Source organism: Marmota flaviventris, chromosome 17, assembly GCF_047511675.1.
Source record: "Marmota flaviventris isolate mMarFla1 chromosome 17, mMarFla1.hap1, whole genome shotgun sequence".
Lineage (NCBI taxonomy): Eukaryota > Metazoa > Chordata > Mammalia > Rodentia > Sciuridae > Marmota > Marmota flaviventris.
The window spans coordinates 28,915,174-28,934,494 of NC_092514.1; the positions used below are offsets into that span (position 1 = coordinate 28,915,174).

Consider the following 19,321-nt stretch of genomic DNA (forward strand, 5'->3'; position numbering starts at 1 on the left):
GTGCTCTGGGCCTCTCTGCAGAAGCCACAGTGGTTCCTCTGCTTGGCGCCTTGGATTTCTGATGCCCAGAGCAGTGCATCTAGGCTGGGGGCATCTCTTTCTGCTTCAGATGGAAGACAGGGGATCTTAAAGGGGGACATGAGAAAGGAGACCCGGAGGTAGGGCACAGGCTTGCTCTCAGGCAGATCCATGTTAGGAAAGAGACATCCAGGCTTGGGAAACTAGAAGCAGATCTCTCAAAACTCTGGATGTTCATGTAGCTCCTGGGAAGTACTTCTGTATCCCTAGGGCTACCTGTACCTGGTTTGAGAGCCATGTTCTAAAGCACTGAGATAGAGTGGACTGTTAGGAGAGGGAGGAGACTACAGAGTGAAGCCACAATGTGTGCTAGTTGCTGGGTGGGGTGTAAACATCTAGGTGTCATGTGTTGTAATCAGCTGTGCATGCATGCGTATATGGGAGTGGGTGTCACCATCCAGGTACTCACAGGGCAAAGGTTAGTTCAAGCCTCATGACCCCAGATGCTCCCCACCTTGGAATGGGACCTGTGGGTGCTCTCTCCTGCTAGACTTCTGGCTCTCTGTGGCCCAATGCCCTTCTGAGCCCTCATGGGAGTATGCATTGTTATCTGTCTGTCTGTGTCCTGGTAGTCAGATTTTTAAGCTCTGGCCAGGTGCCATGTGCACACCTGTAATCCCAGCAGCTCAGGAGGTTGGGACAAGAGGATCATGAGTTCAAAGCCAGCCTCAGCAATGGCGAAGTGCTAAGCAACTCAGTGAGACCCTGTCTCTAAATAAAATACAAAATAGGGCTGCGGATGTGGCTCATGGCCAAGTGCCCCTGAGTTCAATCCCTGATAACCCCCACCCCACCCCACCCAAAAAAAAAGAAAGAAAAGATTTTTCAGCTCTGCAAGATAAAGCACACATCAGAATTTCTCAGACCTCCGTGAGTCTCTGAGATGAGCTAACAAGCATGGAGAGAACGAGTGACAACTCCACAGTAGGGAGTGATGCTCAGCGGGCTTCCCCAGTTCTACCTCCCTCTGCTCATCCTTCAGCACTAACACTCCAACCTACAGGGGCTGTGCGAGCCCCAGGCCTTAATCCCTATCCTCTCCTCTCTACCACAACAGTCCCTCAAACTCAGGTCCTACCCCTTCTCTGTGCAGCGGACTCTGTAGGGCCAAAGCTGAGCATGGGACCCACCCCCCACCAGAAGACCCCACCTCAGTGCAAGCCTAGGTTCCCAGTTCCAGGACCGGCCACTGGGTCCTTACCTGTCTGAAGCAAACCAGCATTGCTGTCGCTGATCTGAAAGAACTTCTGCACATCCAACAGCACTCCTGTGGACAGGGGGATGGTGTTCAGGAAATAGAAGTAGCCCACCAGATCTGTAAAGCTCAGCTTCCTCTGCATTTGGGACAGGGCCACTTCTGACCAGCACAGCACAGGGCATGGCCACTGTTCTGTTCCCCTCTTTCCCACATATTCAGCAGACACCCAGAGAAACCCATGCACATCAAACACACACAGAAACAAGCACCACAGACTTATGTGGACATTTGGACACAAGCTAGTCCTTGCAGACATGTAGATACCTAACACAAGCATTCTCAGAGAAACACACCTGCAGAGACACAATACACACACAGGAACCTAAACTCACAAATAAACCCAGACACACAAAGTCATACACCACTGATATGTACACATAGATACCCACAGGCAGGCATGTGTATGCGCACCCTTAGTCTGCCATTCACACTGTAGTCAGAGCAACTGGCTGTTGCCTGTGGCTGCACAGTGCACGGCCCTTCATTTAGACTACTGTGCAAATGGATGTCCCTAGAATCCCCACAAACACCAAAATGCTTAGCCATACATATACACACATACATATGCCCATACAAAGACTCATGTGCCCTGGCCTATACATCTCTACACACAAGCATGTTCTTCCAGAGGTTTAAGCACACAGATAAGAGCATGCACACATAGAGCTTTAGAGACTTGGGTCTGCCCTCAGTCCCACCTTCCTGAGGATAGCAGTCTCCTATGCTATGCTAGCTGGATCCCTAAAGCCACCCCAAGAACTTGCTAAGATATAGGCTGGGACAGTGGGTGCTCAGCCCAATGCAGAGAGAAGAAGCAGCCCTTCCAACACTGCAATCTCTTCCCTGAAATTCCCTTATCCCCTGAGTGGTACCTCAGAAAGGGCCAGAGTCTATGGTACCTGTTCATGTGAGCCATATGACTGTAGCCTTATCATTATCATGAAGAAAAATATCCTAGTCCATTTTGTGTTGCTATCACAAAATAGCCAAGGCTCAGTAGTTTATAAAGAAAAGTGGTTTACTTAGCTCACAGTTCTCAAGGTTCAAGAGCATGACACCAGCATCTGCTCCACTCTGGTAAGGGCAAGGGGCATGTGTGGAAGAGAAATTTAGAGAAGGTGCCAGCCTTGTTTATGACAACACATTCTCTCAGGAACAAATCCAGTTTTACTAGTTCTGACCCACGGCCGTGAGACAGCATTAACCCATTCATGAGCCTCCATGACCCAATTACCTTCCACAAGGCCCAAACCCTTAAAGGTTCCACCACCTCCAAACCACCACAGTGGGGACCATGCTTTTAGCACATGAAATGCTGGGGAACAAACTATATCCAAATCATAGCAAAGAACATCCTCAATTTATTGACTCATGAGATGGCTGAGAACCAGGCCCTGATCTGCACAGGTACAGTTGTTCCCCTAAGAAATGAGACCATCATTGTCCCCATTATACAGATGAGGAAACCAGGCTCCAGCCACCCAAGGTTGCAGGACTGGAACTGGGAGCTGGGACATAACTCTTAGCCAGAGGCAGCCTGCCTCCTCCACCCACCTAGCAGCCAAGAAAGGGAGCAGCAGCCCCTATATGGGACCCTGCAGAAACACCCACACCAAGAAAGCCCCGCATCCACACCTCCCAGACCTGCCAGCAGGGGAATAAAGATCAAAGGATGACAGATGCCAAGTAAGAGCGTGTTGTTTAGTCATCTAACTTGGGCCCAATTGCCACAGCATCCAGGCATACAAACCGTTATGTCTTGTTTCCTCTTCGAATGACACAAAGAAGACGTAGTCATTGAAGAGAAAAAAAAAAAATAGATAACACAAGTAAGCAAAATAACCGACTCAATCCAAATCCACTCTAATTGCTCTCTTTAGGAAAGAGGTCCCTTGTTTTGTCTCATCCTGAGCATTTCCTGACCTTGTGGTGCTCTGTGGGTGGCCCAAGGCCAAGAGCAAACCCAACTTCACTTTGACCTGTTCCCTCCACCCTGGCCTCCCAAAGACCTGTTTCCCACACGAGAATGTTAGCTGCTGCATGAACCTTATGTCCCCAACAGTCCTCGGGAGCTCGGCATGGTTTCACTTCTCTTAGTCTTTATCCCCACAATAACCACAGCCTCAAAGGACGTCCTGAAGGGGAAGAAATCCCAACAGGCAGGATTCTGATGGCCCAGCCAGGGGCCCCCTGAGCAAGTGGAAGGGGAGCAGGCAGCCCAGACTCCAAGGCTCATAATCTGCATGCTGCATGTCCCCAGCGCCCCTGTGCCTCTCACCCTTCGTACCTCTTCGTGTCCCCAGCTCACACTCAAACTCGGGCCTCCTCACCTTTGGCCTGATCCCCTGCTGTAGCCTGTGAACTGACGCCCCCTCCCCAGCTCGGTTCACCTCCATCAAGGCCTCAGATACAATTGTATCCTCCCATTTAAAAAACTATCCCATGCCTCCCCATTTCCTGAGATGGAAAGTCCAAGCTCCCAGGATGGCACCCAAGAAGCCCGTGATCTTACCCCAAACACCCTTTTTGGAACTATTTCCTGCTCCCTTTGCTTCCTGCCATCCCCCATCAGCCATGCGCTCTCACGCTCTCTCGTGCTCATGTCGGCCCCTCTCAGAATGTCTTCCCCGACCTCATTGCCTTTCCCATCTTCTCAGCTTTCGAGGCCCAAAACAGACACCTCCTCGTGTGCAAGTCCTGTGGGACCCCTCCATCATTTGTCCTCAGGGCCGCCCAGCTTGCTCTCACCCCATTCTGTTCTTTATTAGAGTGACTTATACATGTGTTCTATGTCCCTCTGAGCAACTCAAAGACAGAGACCAGGTCTGGTGATGTCTGCAGCCCAAGTCCCATTCATTCATTGAAGCTGAGCCTGTAACTGAAGCTTCAATGCCCTGGCCCCAGGGATGTTCAGAAGCTGCAGGGCCCTCTCCTGAGCTCCCCAGCCTGGTCTGTTCCTGCTGGTGAGCTTCCTCCTGTGACCAATGTGGTCATTCATGCATTCAGAAATTACAAGTCTGAGTTCCTCACAAGTCTCCAGGGCCCACCAAAGGCTCCTGGCCATAGTTAGTATTTAATCTTGAATCAATGGGTAATGAAAAAAAGAAAAGGTTTCTGGGTGTGGTAGGGTACCCCTATAATCCCAGCAACTGGGGAGGCCGAGGTGTGAAGGTTGAGAGCAACCTCAGTGACTTGCTGAGACCTTCAGCAATGTAGAACCTATCTCAAAATAAAAAGAGGTGGGGATGTAGCTCAGTGGCAAAGAGCCCCTTGGTTCAATCCTCAGGAGAGGAGAAAGGTTGGTTCTTGAATGAATGAATAAGTGAATGTGTGACAAGAAAAGTAAGCTGAACCCCAGTCATTCTTCAATGAATGAATGAATGAATGAATGACAGAAGACAGAAGCAGGTTGTGCTTGGAACCTACAAGAAAGGAAGACAGAATATGCGATGTCTGCCAGCTGCCAGGGGTCCCAGAAGCAGACGAGTAAGAGTTATTCTCGCGGGTGTGGTGGCACACACCTATCACCCCTGCAACTCGGGAGGCTGAGGCAGGAAGAGCACATGTTCAAGGCCAGCCTCTGCAACTTAGACCCTAAGCAATTTAGTGAGACATTATCTCAAGATAAAAATAAAAAGGGCTAGGGGTGAAGCTCACTGATAAAGCATCCCTGGGCTCAATTGCCAATACCAAAAAATAAAAACTTATTCTCACCTGGGAGCTGAACCGAGGCACCCTGTCCTCTAGAACCCCACCCTGCAGCTCCTCCCAGAACCTTGAGCACATCATCTGCAAGGCACTGTCCTTCTTGCTGCTCTCAGCCACCCAGCCCTCCTCCTGTCCCTGCCCTCACACCCAGTGTGGCTCCTCTTAGTCTGGGACTGTGTTGGGAAGTACTCTTCATTCAGCCGTGCCTGGAAAACGCCTCCAGGGGTGTGCACAAGAGATGTGCTCCAAGAAAAGATGCTGGATGGAAGACCACCAAGGACATGCACCCACAGCCTGCTGGGGTGGACCATCGGGTGCAGCCCCAGGACGCCTGTCCCTTCCTCACCTGCGATGACGAACCAGTTCATGTAGTTCAGGAGGTTGATGTAGCAGAGAACTGCAGCAGCCACGTATGCTCTCCAGCGAGGCAGGCTCCATGGGGCAGGTGTGCTGGCGGGGGGACACTGACCTGAGACCAACGTCCCATAATGACCACCTGGTCTCAGGGCCTGGCTCTGTGGCTCTCCTGGCCCAGGATCAGGGCACTCAGCAGACATCACCCAGTCGTTGCCAACCTGCAGCTCCTGTCCCAGGACGGGTGCTGGGTTAAATGTATCAGCTCAGCACCAAGTCACTTCCTGTGGGCCCCCAGCCTCCCGACCTCAAAGCAGCTGCCCTAACTGTTAGACATCTGATCACAAGTTCCTGCTGAGCCCACCACAACCTCACTGATAAAATTTCACCATCCTCAGCCTCCAAAGCCTGCTGGCAGGGTGAGGAGGGCTCCTGGCACCCCCACCCATGTGCCTGGATAACTCTGTGGTCCCCTGAATCTACCCTGTGGCTTCAATGAGGAAGGGAAACTCCTGGGACAGGAAATGTCTCCCCTGGACCCTGCTGATGCAAGCCACCCAGCACCCAGTGAGCAGATCAGGGAGGCTGGGTGTTGGCCAGAGGAGCAGCATTGGACTAGACAGTGAGGGGAGGTTGGTGCCTATTCAGTGTCCAATGTGAAAAAAAAAAAAAGATCTGGGGGTGGGGGGCAGCCTATAGGAAGTCACCTGTGGGCAACACACACCAATAGAGCTTAGTCTAGGGGTCATTTTTGGAGAGGGACAGGATAATGGCATGGGCTTAAAGGTGTCTCTGTAGATTGCTCACTAGTAGCAAGTGGGACAAAGAACAACTACACAGGGCTGGGGATATAGCTCAGTTGGTAGAGTGCTTACCTCACATGCACAAGGCCCTGGGTTCAATCCCCAGCACCACAAAAAAAAAAAAAAAAAGAGAGAGAGAGAGTAACTACACAATAGAGGGGGCAGACATCTTGACCAGGGATTAAAGCATCACAGATGGGGGCAGATGGCAGTGGGCCTCTGGTCTAAAGCCCTGCACCCATCACTGTGCAATGTTATAGCCAGAAATATATAATCTGAATTTAATTACAAGGAGACATCAGATAAACCCAAATTGAGGAATGCTCTTTTTTTAAGGGACTAGCACTATGATTCAAAAATGTCAAAGTGGCTCAGTGGTAGAGTGTGTGATTGGCATGCATGAGGCCTTGAGTTCGATTCCCAGAACTAAAAAGAAAAGCAATCAAAGTCATAAAAGACTACAGATTAAAGAGATAAAACAGACATGACAAGTGTAACACAGAATTCTAGGCTGCATCCTGTACTGAGGAGAAATACACATTACTTGATCAATTGATCAAATTGGAATGTAGGGCTAGGGTTGTGGCTCAGTGGTAGAGTGCTCGCCTAGGATCCTGAGGCACTGGGTTCGATCCTCAGCACCACATAAAAATTAAATAAAGATATTGTGTCCACCTAAAACGAAAAAATAAATATTTTTTAAAAATTGGAATGTAGCCAGGTGCAGAACACTCAGGACACTGAGGCAGAAGGATCACAAGTTTGAGGTCAACCTATAGAGGCCCTAAGCAACTTAGAGAGACCTTGTCTTAAAATAAAAAAATAAAATAAATAGGGCTGAGAATGTGGCTCAGTGGTAAAGCACTGAACACCCTGGGTTCAATCCCTGGTACCAAAAAATAAAGGATGTGAAAGGATGTAGTCACAGAAGAAGATAGCATGGTAGTCCTTGAAAGTTCAAAAAAAAAAATAAGTGAAATAAAATAGGAATGTAGACAGTAGATTAGGAAGAAATTTTATATCAATGTCAAATTTACTGAAGGTGATCACTGTGCAGTTATTAAGTAAATATACTTAGTCCGAAGCATCTAGAGATAAAGGGCTATAATATATGCAACTTACTCTCTCATGTAGTTCTAAAAAAAATTGATATTTACATATGGTAAGAAAGCAAATGGCCAGGCACAGAGGTGCACACCTGTAATCCTAGTGTCTCAGGAGGCTGAGGCAGGAAGATCATAAGTTCAAAGCCAACCTCTGCAATTCAGTGAAGCCCTAAGCAACTCAGTGAGATCCTGTCTCAAAATAAAACATAAAAAAGGCTGGGGATGTGGCTCACTGGATAAGCGCCTCTGGGTTCAATCCCTAGTACCAAAATAAATAAATAAATGAAAATTAAAATGGACAAAGGACTTGAGTAGACATTTCTCCAAAGATATACAAATAACCAGTGAGCACATGAGAAGATGCTCAGGGTCACTAGTCATGAGGGAGATGAAAGTCAAAACCACTTTATACCCAGTAAGATAGCTATAATAGAGAAGGAGAAAGGAAACAAGTGTTGCTGAGAATGTGGAGAAATCGGAAGCCTCAGATGTTGCTGGTGGGGATGTGAAAGGATGTAGTCACAGGAGGAGATAGCATGGTAGTCCTCGAAAGTTCAACACCAAACTACCATCTGATTAAGCAATCTCATCTCTGGATGTGTACCCAGTAGAACAGAAAGCAAAACTCAAATACCTCTCTATACCCTGGTTCATAGGAGCACTATGCACAATAGTCATAAGGTAGAAATAAAGCCAGAACAGAAAGCAAAACTCAAATACCTCTCTATACCCTGGTTCATAGGAGCACTATGCACAATAGTCATAAGGTAGAAATAAAGCCAGGCATGGTGGTGCCCACCTATCATGCCAGCAACTCAGGAGGCTGAGGCAGGAGGATCACAAGACTGAGGCCTGACTGGGCAACTTAGCAAAACCCTGTCTCAAAATGAAAAATAAAGGGGGCTAGGGATGTAGGTCATGGAAGAACATCCCTGGGTTCAATCCCCAGTACCACAAAAAAAAAAAAAAGAAGTACCAATTCATGCTATATTGTAGATGAACCTCAAAAACAAACTAAGTGAAAGAAGCCAAATGCAAAAGGTCACATATTTTATGATTACATTTATTTGAAATATCCAAAGTAGGTAAGCCCACAGAAACAGAAAGCAAATTATGGTTTCCAAGGGCTGAGAGGAGGGAAGGATACTTAATGGATATAAGGTCTCCTTTGAGGACAATGAAATTATTTTGGAACTAGATAGAGGTGGCAGAGGCATGTCGTTGAGAATTCCTAAATGCCACAGAAGTGTATGTTTTTAAAAATATTTACAGTTGGGGCTGGGGCTGTAGCTCAGTGGTAGATAGCTTGCCTCGCATGCGTGAGGCAACTGGGTTCAATCCTCAGCACCACATAAAAATTAATTTAAAAAAAATACAGATATTGTGTCCACCTACAACTAAAAAAAAAATTAAATATTTACAATTTTTTCAGGGCTGGGGATATAGCTCAGTTGGTAGAGTGCTTGCCTTAAACCCACAAGGCCCTGGGTTCAATCCCCAGCACCACAAAAAAAAAAAAATTTACAATTTTTTTAAGAGACAGGGAGGGCCTGGCTATGTTGCCCAGGCTGGCCCTGAACTCCTGGGCTCAAGTAACCCTCCTGCTTCAGATTCCCCTGAGGAGTTGGGACTATAGACCCATGACATCACCCTGGCTAAAATATTTACAATTTTTGTTATGTGAATTTCACTTCGATTTTTAAAAAAGGTTAGAAAGCAGGCTGAGTGTGGTGGTGCATGCCTATAATCCCAGCTACGGGGAGGCTACAGTGCACTATACTGATCAGGTGCCTACACTAGTTCGGCACCAATATGGTAACCTCCCAGGAGCAGGGGACTATCAACCAGGTTGCATGTGTTGATTCTAATGGAATCACACCTGTGAATAGCCAGGACACTCCAGCCTGGGCAACATATATTTAAAAAAAAAAAAAAAAAAGTCACAGCAGGGGTAGGATTGTAGCTCAGTAGTAGGTCATGTGCTTAGCATGGTCAAGGGCCTGGGTTCATTTCCCAACACAAAAAGAAAAAAAAAATTAAAGCAAACAAACTGAAAACTGGTCTGGCAAGAGTGTGAGCTTTATAGGGTGAGTTCAAATTCCAATTTTGTAACTTCCTTGTTGCGAGCTATGGGCATATTCCTAACCTCTCTGAGCCTCAGGGTTCTCATGTGTGATAGAGAATAATTAATATGAGCTTCAGGGATTAACTGTGAGGATGAACTAAAATAAATGCATGGGACATTCCTAGTATACAGCCTGACACATAGTAAGTCCTTTTGTTTTTGTGTTTTTAGTACCGGGGATTGAACTCAGGGACACTCGACCACTGAGCAACATCCCCAGCCCTATTTGTATTTTATTTAGAGACAGGGTCTCACTGAGTAGACAGGGTCTCATTGAGTTGCTTAGCACCTTGCTTTTTTGCTGAGGCTGGCTTTGAACCTACAATTTCTGAGCATCTGGGATTACAGGCATGCACACAACTTGTTTTTGTCTTTGTTTTACACTGCTAGGGGGCCTCATGCATGGTAGGAAGTGTCCCACTGAGCTATATCCCTAACGGTTTTGGTGGTGCTGGGGATTGAACCCAGGGCCTTATGCATTCAAGGCAAGCACTCTGCCAACTGAGCTATATTCCCAGTCCTGTGAGAGGTGGTCAAACTCAGAGCCTCCAAAAAGAGCGCATGCAAGCAGTCCAGCATCCTGGCTAAGATCCTGTACTTCAGAGTTACACACTGGCTATAAAAACTCAGGTAAATCAATTTATCTCTTTGTGCCATGGTTTTCTCCTCTATAAAATGAGATAGCAATAGTAGTTGTGGCTTAAATAAGATAATGTTCAAAAATTGCCTGGAACTCTGCCTGATATTGAGGAAGTGCCATGTGCTAATTAAGTACAATGGGGATTTTCCCCACACTTATAGATAAGACTCTTGGCCCCTGCCTTCCGAGTCCAGGAGAAACAGGCAGAGCTACAGCCATGACTATGAGTGTACCCCGGCACACAAACACACACACCCACACTCACACTCTCACATGCAAATCACACAACAGTGTCCCAGCTAATGAGCACCAAAACAGAGCTGCCACCACCCCAAAGGTAGCTGCCCCATCCTCCCCTCTTTCCAGGGTGCAGACCAGTACAGCACCCTACCATGGCTTTCAGAGTCAGTTCTATCCTCAGAGAACAGATCTCCCAGGAGTTGGTCAAATCGGGGAGGTAGGTATTGGCCAGGAAGGCAGCCTTGGAACATGACCATTGCCCTGGACTCCTCCATTTAGTTGACCCCCAGAGGGTTCCTTTTTTTTTTTTTTTTTTTAACCTTTGTACTGGGAATTGACCGGTCAGTACTTTACCACTGAGCCACATCCCCAGTCCTTTTTATTTTTTTTATTTTTCAGACAGGGTCTCACTAAGTTGTTTAGGGCCTCGATAAATTGCCGAGGCTACCCTCCTACTTGTGATCCTCCTGCCTCAGCCTCCTGAGTTCCTGGGATTACAGGTGTGTGCCACAGCCTCCAACCCCAAATGATTCCTTGTTAAAGACGCTTTGCCACAGAGGCCTCTTGGAAATCAAGCTAAAGAGCACCCCCAGGAGCAGGAGTCCCGCATGGGGTGGCACAGAGCCATGGACATGGAGGGACATCTGGGTTCCAACAGGATGCTTTCCCTCCCAGGTCTCAGCTTCCTCAGTCAAACCCTGGTGGCCATGCTGGTGGAGGGATTGGATGGACCCAGAAAGTCCAGTTAACTTCCAGTTTGTGTGTGTGTCTGAGGTTTCCTGAGGAATGAGGGGCCAGCAAGGAAAGCCCATGGATGTCTCCAGAAACCACTAGGCAAGAGAAAATGGCTGTTGCCACCGTCACACCTAACACATGGGAGATAAAGCCAAAAAAGGCCTGCTTTTCAGAGAACAGAAAAATGTCCACATGGAAACTGACAGGGAATACTGTTTTGTTTTGTTTTGGGGAACATACCAGAGATTGAACCCAGGGATGCTTAACCACTGAGCCGCCACAGCCCTTTTTATTTTTTATTTCAAGATAGGGTCTTGCTAAGTTTCTTAGGGCCTTGCTAAGTTGCTGAGGCTGGTCTTGAACTTGCAATCCTCTTGCCTCAGCCTCCAGAGTCACTGGAGTTACCCTGGTAGTCATGCTGGTAGAGGGAAAACTATTTTTTTTTTTTTTTTTTATAAAATTTTTTTTTAAGAGAGAGAGAATTTTTTTTTTTTAATATTTATTTTTTAGTTTTTGGCAGACACAATATCTTTCTTTGTATGTGGTGCTGAGGATCGAACCTGGGCCGCACGCATGCCAGGCGAGCGCGCTACCGCTTGAGCCACATCCCCAGCCCGGAAAACTATTTTTAAAGAAAAATATAGGCTGGAAAAGACAGCTTTATGTGGGATCTGGAATCCCCGACATAGGAGGAAAGGGGAAGGAGAAGGATCTTCTTCATGCTGGCTACCAGTCCTTCAACATGAAGGGCAGCCTCAGAAAGACTCAGGCTGTCTGGCACTATAGTTTTTGCAAATTAAGTCAAAATATGTTCAAAGTCACTTTCTCTTAAAAGTAAATGTGCACTTCTGGTACATACCCAGAAATATGGAAAGCAGGGGGCTGGGGTTGTGGCTCAGCGGTAGAGCACTCACCTAGCAGGTGCGAGGCCCTGGGTTCGATCCTCAGCACCACATAAAAATAAATAAACAAAATAAAGGCATTGTGTTCAACTACAACTAAAAATAAATAAACATTCTAAAAAAAAAAAGAAAAGAAAAAAAAAGAAAAAGAAATGGAAAGCAGGGACTTGAACAGATTTGCCAGTACTGGAAACTGAACCCCCAGGACCTCATGCACACTAGGCGAGTGCTCGGCTACAGAGCTGCATCTCTAGCCCATTGAGCAAATGCCCTTATTCAGCATTATTCACAATAACCAAAAGTGGGAACAACTCAAGTAAATGGATAAATAGTCAATAGATTGATACATAAAGAAATTGCAGTATACATACAATGGAATATTATTCAATCTTAAAAAGGAAAGTGGAGAACACAATGGCATGTGCCTGTAAGTCCCAGAACCCAGGACACCAAGACAGGAGGATCACTTGAGCCCAGAAGTTCAAGACAAGCCTGAGCGACACAGTGAGACCCCATCTCAAAAAAAAAAAAAAAAAAAGGAAGAAAATACAGGTACCCAATATATGCTACAGGTTAGACCAAAGATATTTATCTCAACTGGACATAGTAGTGCACGCCTGTAATCCCAGCATCTCATGAGGCTGAGGCAGGAGGATCATGAGTTCAAAGCCAAACTCAGCAGCTCAGCAAGACCCTGTCTCTAAATAAAATATAAAAAAGGGCTGGGGATGCAGCTCAGTGGTAAAGCACCCCTGGGTTCAATCTCTGGTACCAAAAATAAAAAATAAAAAAATATATATTTATCTCAATTGATTGTTCGCAGTCAGTTCCAGATATATGCTATAAAGTGGATAAATCATAAAGACATTCTGCTAAGTAAAATAAGCCAGTTACAAAAGGACAAATCGTGTCTGACGCCACTCAGATGAGGTATCTAGCTAGACTAGGTGAATTCATAGAGATTGAAAGTAGAACAAAGGTGATCAGGGGCTGGACAGTGGGGTGGGGGTGAACAGGGATGGGGAGTTTCAGAAGATAAAGAATTTCTAGATATGGACAATGACAACGGCTGCACAACAATTTGAATACACTTGATGCCACTAAACTGCACTTAAAAATGGTTCAAGTTGGGGGCTGGGGTTGTGGCTTAGTGGTAGAGCGCTTGCCTAACATATGTGAGGCACTGGATTCAATCCTCAGAACCACATATAAATAAACAAATAAAATAAAGGTATTGTGTGTTCATCTAAACCACACATAAAAAAATTTTTTTTTTAAATAGTTCAATGGGCTGGGGTTGTGGCTCAGAGGTAGAGCGCTCACCTAGCATGTGAAAGGCACTGGGTTCGATCCTCTGCACCACATAAATTAAAAAATAAAGACTAAAAAATAAATATAAAAAAATAGTTCAAGTGAGCCTGGGGTTGTGGCTCAGTAGTAAAGCGCTCCGCTAGCATATGTGAGGTACTGGATTGAATCCTCAGCACCACATATAAATAAATTGAATAAAGGTATTGTATCCACCGTCAATTAAAAAAAACTTTTTTTTAAATGGTTCAGGTTGGGCTGGGGTTGTGGCTCAGTGGTGGAGCGCTTGCTTAGCATGTGCGAGGCCCTGGGTTCGATCCTCAGCACCACATAAAAATAAATAAAATAAAGGTACTGTGTTCAACTACAACTAAAAAATAAATGATGGGGCTGGGGATGTGGCTCAAGCGGTAGCGCGCTCACCTGGCATGCGTGTGGCCCGGGTTCGATCCTCAGCACCACATACAAACAAAGATGCTGTGTCCGCCGAAAAAACTAAAAAATAAACATTAAAACACTCTTTTAAAAAAAATAAAATATATAAATAAATAAATAATAAATGATGGGGCCCGGGAAATTTGTTAGGTGATGTTAGCTTACTGGTACAGCACTTGTCTGGCATGGGCAAGGCACTGGAATCAATCCCCAGCACCAGAAAAAAAAAAAAAGAAAGGAAGAAACTTGTTAAATGAATAGATATTGAAAGGCCTGGAGGGCTGGGGATGTGGCTCAAGTGGTAGCGCGCTCGCCTGGCATGCGTGCGGCCTGGGTTTGATCCTCAGCACCACATACAAGAACAAAGATGTTTTTTCCGCCAAAAACTAAAAATAAATATTGAAAAAATTCTCTCTCTCTCTCTCTCTCTTTAAAAAAAATTAACTATGCTATATTAATGCATGGCTTCCTTAAAAAAAAAAGAAAAGAAAGGCCTGGAGCTTTTCAGTCTGGGGCAAGAATATGAAAGAATGTGGGCTCTGAGGGAGGCTTGGTTTCACATTCTTGCTCTTTGACCTTGGACAAGACCTCAGGACAAGTGACTTGACCCTCTCCAAGAACCTCTATTTCCTTAGGCAAGTGCTCTGCCACTGAGCCATATCTCCAATTGCCTCATTTTTAAAATGGGGCTACAATTATATCTACCCTTGCAGGGTATTGAAAGGTTTAATATATGTAAAGCAGTTTTCCTCCCTGGTGTAGAACGGTTTTCAATAGATAGTAGTGTGCTAATTACTTCTACTGATGTTCTTAGAATGGCAATATAATGAGATGGACATAGAATGTTGTGACAAACAGATAAGGATTTGAATTCAGGCCCTGTCATTTACTCTCAAAGATCCCCCTTTGCTCTCAGAGGTCTCTTTGCCTAAATAATGGGTGATGCCAGGTCTCTAAGCAAGGCATTGTGAGAAGTCACATTCAGGCTGTCCACCCACCTGCCTGGGATGCTATGGAGAGAACTTAGGATTTCAAAAGATACTGGGAGGGACGATTTTTAAGGACTTGCTAGTCTAGCAAGACTGGACTAAAAATAGCTTCTGAACACTGGCAGATCTGGCTTCGGGGTTGACCAGCACATCTTGAGAGAGAAAAATCTCATCTTACCACACCCTTTAGTATCAGCACGTGAGTGGGGGAAGGGTACCACCTGTCAAGATGCTATAGCTGGAGTATGCAGCCATAACTCAATGGTAGAGCACATGCTTAGTATGCTAGAGGCCCTGAGTTCACCCCCCAGCAGGGCAGAAAAAAAGGAAAAAAGAAAAAAAAATCAAGATTCTAAAGGCAAAGAAATATCCTAAAGGCACACAAACACTTTGGCCTAACAATACCACTTCCAGGAACCATGTTTCAGGTATATGTTTATAGGTGCACAGAGGACCACAGCATCATTGTCCATGGTACAAGAGACAAGTGATAACTTGAATGTCCATGAACAGGAGCTACAAAAAAAAAAAAAAAAAACAAGATATGAGCTTCCTGATTGGCAGAGACCACTCATTCCTGATGTCTACAATTGAATTCTGGTCCAGTAAATATTTCTAAATGACTGAATCAATCCAAATAATAGGATATTCTGCAATCATTAAAAAAGAATGAGGGGTGGGGCTGGGGATGTGGCTCAAGCGGTAGCGCGCTTGCCTGGCATGCGTGAGGCCCGGGTTCGATCCTCAGCACCACATACAAAGATGCTGTGTCCACCGAAAACTAAAAAAAAAATAAATATTAAAAAAATTCTCTCTCTCTCTCTCAAAAAAAAAATAAATAAATAAAAGGAAAACATATGAAAAGAGAAAAGAGATACAGCAGATGTTGCATTTAAAAAAAAAAAGAATGAGGGGACTGAGGAAATAGTTCTGTTGGTAGAGTGCTTGCCTTATATGCACAAGGCCCTGAGTTCAATTCCCAGAATAATAATAATAATAATAACAATAATAATTGAAAAGCTGGACACAGTGGCACACACCTATAATCCCAGCTAATTGGGAGGCTGAGGCAAGAAGATCCCAAGTTTTCAAGGTCAGCCTGGGTACTTAGAAAGACCCTTTCTCAAGGGATGGGGATATAGCTCAGTTGGTAGAGTGCTGGCCTCACATGTGCAAGGCCCTGGATTCAATCCCCAGCACCACAAAAAAAGAAAAGAAAAGAGAGAGAGAGAGAAAGAAAGAAAGAAAGAAAGACCCTTTCTCAAAATAAAATAAAAACGACTGGGAGCTGCGTGCAATGGCATACTCCTATAATCCCAGCAGCTCAGGAGGCTGAAATAAAAAGGATTGCAAGTTCAGTGACTTACCAATGTTCTGACCAACTTAACAAGATCCTATCTCAAAATTAAAAAAAAAATGAAAAATGGGCTGGAAATGTGGCTTAGTGGTTAAGAAAGAGAGAAAAAATGAATTAGAGAAGTAGGCACTATCAGGGTTGGTGAGTGCAGCTGGCACCATGACATCATCAAAGACTCCAGTGCCTTCATCTTTTCTCTGAAGTCTTTTGTGTTGGATTTTGGTTGCTGTACAACCCCCAACATACCCTGCCCTGAATTACAGATTTAAATACTAGGAGTTGTTCATCATCTCTTATACTTTATGTGGGTCAGAAGTCTGGGAGTGCTTTGGCTATGGCTCAAGATCTCTCATCCTTTCATTGAGGGCTGACTGAGGCTGACTGAGGCTGGAGGCTCCAATTCCAAGGTGGCACACTTACATGGCTAGAAAGTGGGTGCTGGCTGCTGGCTCCTCTCCACATGGGCCCGCCACAGGACTGCTGAGTGTCCTTACAATATGGTGGCTAGCTTCCTCCACGGGGAGCACCCCATAGGGACCAAGGCAGAAACTGCAACACCTTTCATGACAAAGCCTTCCAGCTCTGCATTCTGCTGTATTCTATTGGTCACAAAGACCCATCCAGGTTTACTGTGCTACCCAAGGGCATGAATACCAGTAAGCAAAACCGATAGGAGGGCATCTTGTACCTCCACATCCCCCATCCTGAGGCTTGCCTTCTCACATATAAGTGAGGAGAGGCCAGGTGTGGTGGCACATTCCTGTAATCCCAATGACAAAGAAGGATCTCAAATTCAAGGCTGGCCTGGGCAATTCATTGAGACTCTATCTCAAAATAAAATTTGAAAAAGAACTGGGGATGTAGCTCAGTGGTAGAGCACCCTGGGTTCCACCCCAGTCCCACCAAAAAAAAAAAAAAATAGCTGCTAAACACTGAGGACCACAAACTTGGCATCTCAAGACCAGGATCCTCCTAGTTGAGGGTGACATGTTTTCAAAAAGGATAATTCACCAGCAAGTCCCAGGGACTGACGGTCTGAACCAGGCTTCAATAGCGACACCATGTGGTCATATGAAGAAACAGCAGTCATGAACTATTCGAGGCATAGTGTAAACCCCCAAAGTTTCTGGATAATTCAAGATGATCTCAAGCACCTGGATTTCTTGTTAATAAATTGTATGCATGCTTGAGCCATTAATTTGGATAAGAGCTTATGACAATATTGTATGCCAAGGTATGGAACTGATCATATTTCTATAGTATATGCCCATAGAATAAGAAAGACAGGATATATCCCAAAGGGGTAACAGTACTCATCTCAGGCTCATAGGACTGAATGAACATTTTTCCTTTATTTTCCCCTTTTTTTCTTTGCTTTCCAATAATAATAATATCAAACAATAACAGTACATACCATGTGCTATGCACCTGTGAATTGGGTATAATAACTATACTTAGTTTTCAGGTAAGGAAACTAAGGCAGAGAGACTAAGTAACTGCCTCATGTGACCCTGAACTCCAGGCTTCTTTCTGTACTATTTTCCCTGTCTGATTTCTACATACTGACTTTTCTGCATCATATTGCCTGTGTAGTAATAATATAAGGAAAGAAATAGTGGTGGCACATATATTTTAATAACTTTTAAAAACAATAAAACAGAACAAAAATACACATATGGTAAGTGTGCATCCCTACACCTAGCTCCCGTGGATTTCTTGATGCCTGACCTGCTTCTTATTTAGGGTGAATTATTTTTGCAGGAGACAACCCAGACCTCCATGCAAATCCCTGGTATCAAAAAACAAACAACACAACCCCACACACCTTCTACTTGATGTCACCTTCCTCCGAGATGCCTCCAGTTTGGGCTAAATGCTTATCTGTCATGGTACCCACTGCTCCTCATTAGGATTTCTGGTATTCTGTCCTGATCAGCAAGTCCTTTAAGGGAAAGGTAGGTATCTGAACCCTTTTTGTCTCCCTAGAGTCTGGCCCAAGCCATGCTTGACTAGAGCAGGCCTTGACAGAACAGGAGTTCTGCATGAGTGAATGAATCTAGCTTCTCAATTTCAGCAAAGGTGTTTCTGTGACTGTGACATACACAGTTCAATAGCGGGATCCTTATTCCTTTGGAAAACACAACCCCAACTGGGCGCAGTGGCGCACACCTGTAATCCTAGCAGCTTGGGAGGCTGAGACAGGAGGATTGCGAGTTCAAAGCCAGCCTCAGCAAAGGTGAGGCACTAAGCAACTCAGTGAGACCCTGTCTCTAAATAAAATACAAAATAGAGCTGGGGAAGTGACTCAGTAGTTGAGTGCCCCTGAGTTCAATCCCTGGTACCCAAAACAAACAAACAACACAACCCCACACACTTTCTTTGGGATTGTGCAGAGGGGGTTGCTTGTACAGGGAACACCCTCTCAAGTACAAGGCACCTAGGTACTCTGTATATAGAGGCATCTTTCTGTGGGGCTCCAGGGTCTTTCAGGAATATGAGGAAGCCATTGCTGGTCATGTTCAGCGTGCTCCCTGGCTTGAACCAGGAGACAAGAACCAGAGAACAACCAGGGAAGGGGGCAGACACTTGCAATGAGCCGTCTGATAATGAGATTAAGAAAATTGCATCCACAGGAGCAACACATTACCCCTCTTTTCTCAGAACCTTGGAGCAAGGTCAATGTCTCTCTTGCTCCCTATTGCCACTTCCAAACCATTTTCCTTCCTTGTCTCTTAAAACTCCAGTTCCTATGAAGTTCATGCCAACATGTTTTAAGATCGACTCCGTGATTTATTGCAATCTCACCACAACACTACAACCCCAAAACAAAACGTTGGAGAATGATGCCTCCAATGTCCACATGTAGACATGGCATTAGTGTGGCCATGTTGGAAGGCCCCATGTACACAGTAGGTGGGCGCGATCGCTGGAGCTATCTGAACACAGTAGAATGATGGGACCCCCAGGCTTGTCAGTGAAACTTCATTGCCACTATGTCCACCCCAAGAAGCACAGTAGGTGTGGCAGTACTAACTTCATACAGTTGGCAGTCGTGATGAAGTTCTTGTCTCAAACCAGGAGAATGCTTTGATCCTCATATGAATAAATGGACACGGTGTTCACAAATGTCAAAAAGGAGAGGTGGCGTAGGAGCGACAACCTAGAATGGACAGCTATTAGAAAACACTATGCCCCTGCATCTAACTCGACTTCCAGACTCTCCAACTGTGTGGACAGATATGATCCCAACACAGACATGCGGACTGAGGTGGCATCTGTGAGC

General features: G+C 45.4%; 1 protein-coding gene across 5 annotated transcripts in view; it reads right to left on the bottom strand.

Annotated features, from left to right (window-relative positions):
- The window catches only part of Spns3 (SPNS lysolipid transporter 3, sphingosine-1-phosphate (putative)), a 48,093-nt gene extending 42,477 nt beyond the window's left edge, over positions 1–5,616 (bottom strand). Inside the window, exons 1-3 of one of the 5 annotated variants that reach the window (XM_027922628.2) lie at positions 5,391–5,607; positions 3,087–3,104; positions 1,280–1,345 (exon numbers count right to left, since the gene is read on the bottom strand). In XM_027922628.2, the coding sequence (XP_027778429.2) occupies positions 1,280–1,345; positions 3,087–3,104; positions 5,391–5,601 (295 nt within the window). In that variant the 5' untranslated portion in view covers positions 5,602–5,607. Of the gene's footprint in view, positions 1–1,279; positions 1,346–3,086; positions 3,105–5,390 lie in introns of all 5 variants that reach the window. The other 4 variants (XM_027922626.2, XM_027922627.2, XM_071603177.1 and 1 more) reach the window with 4 other exon arrangements.
- Between the last annotated feature and the right edge of the window lie 13,705 nt (positions 5,617–19,321).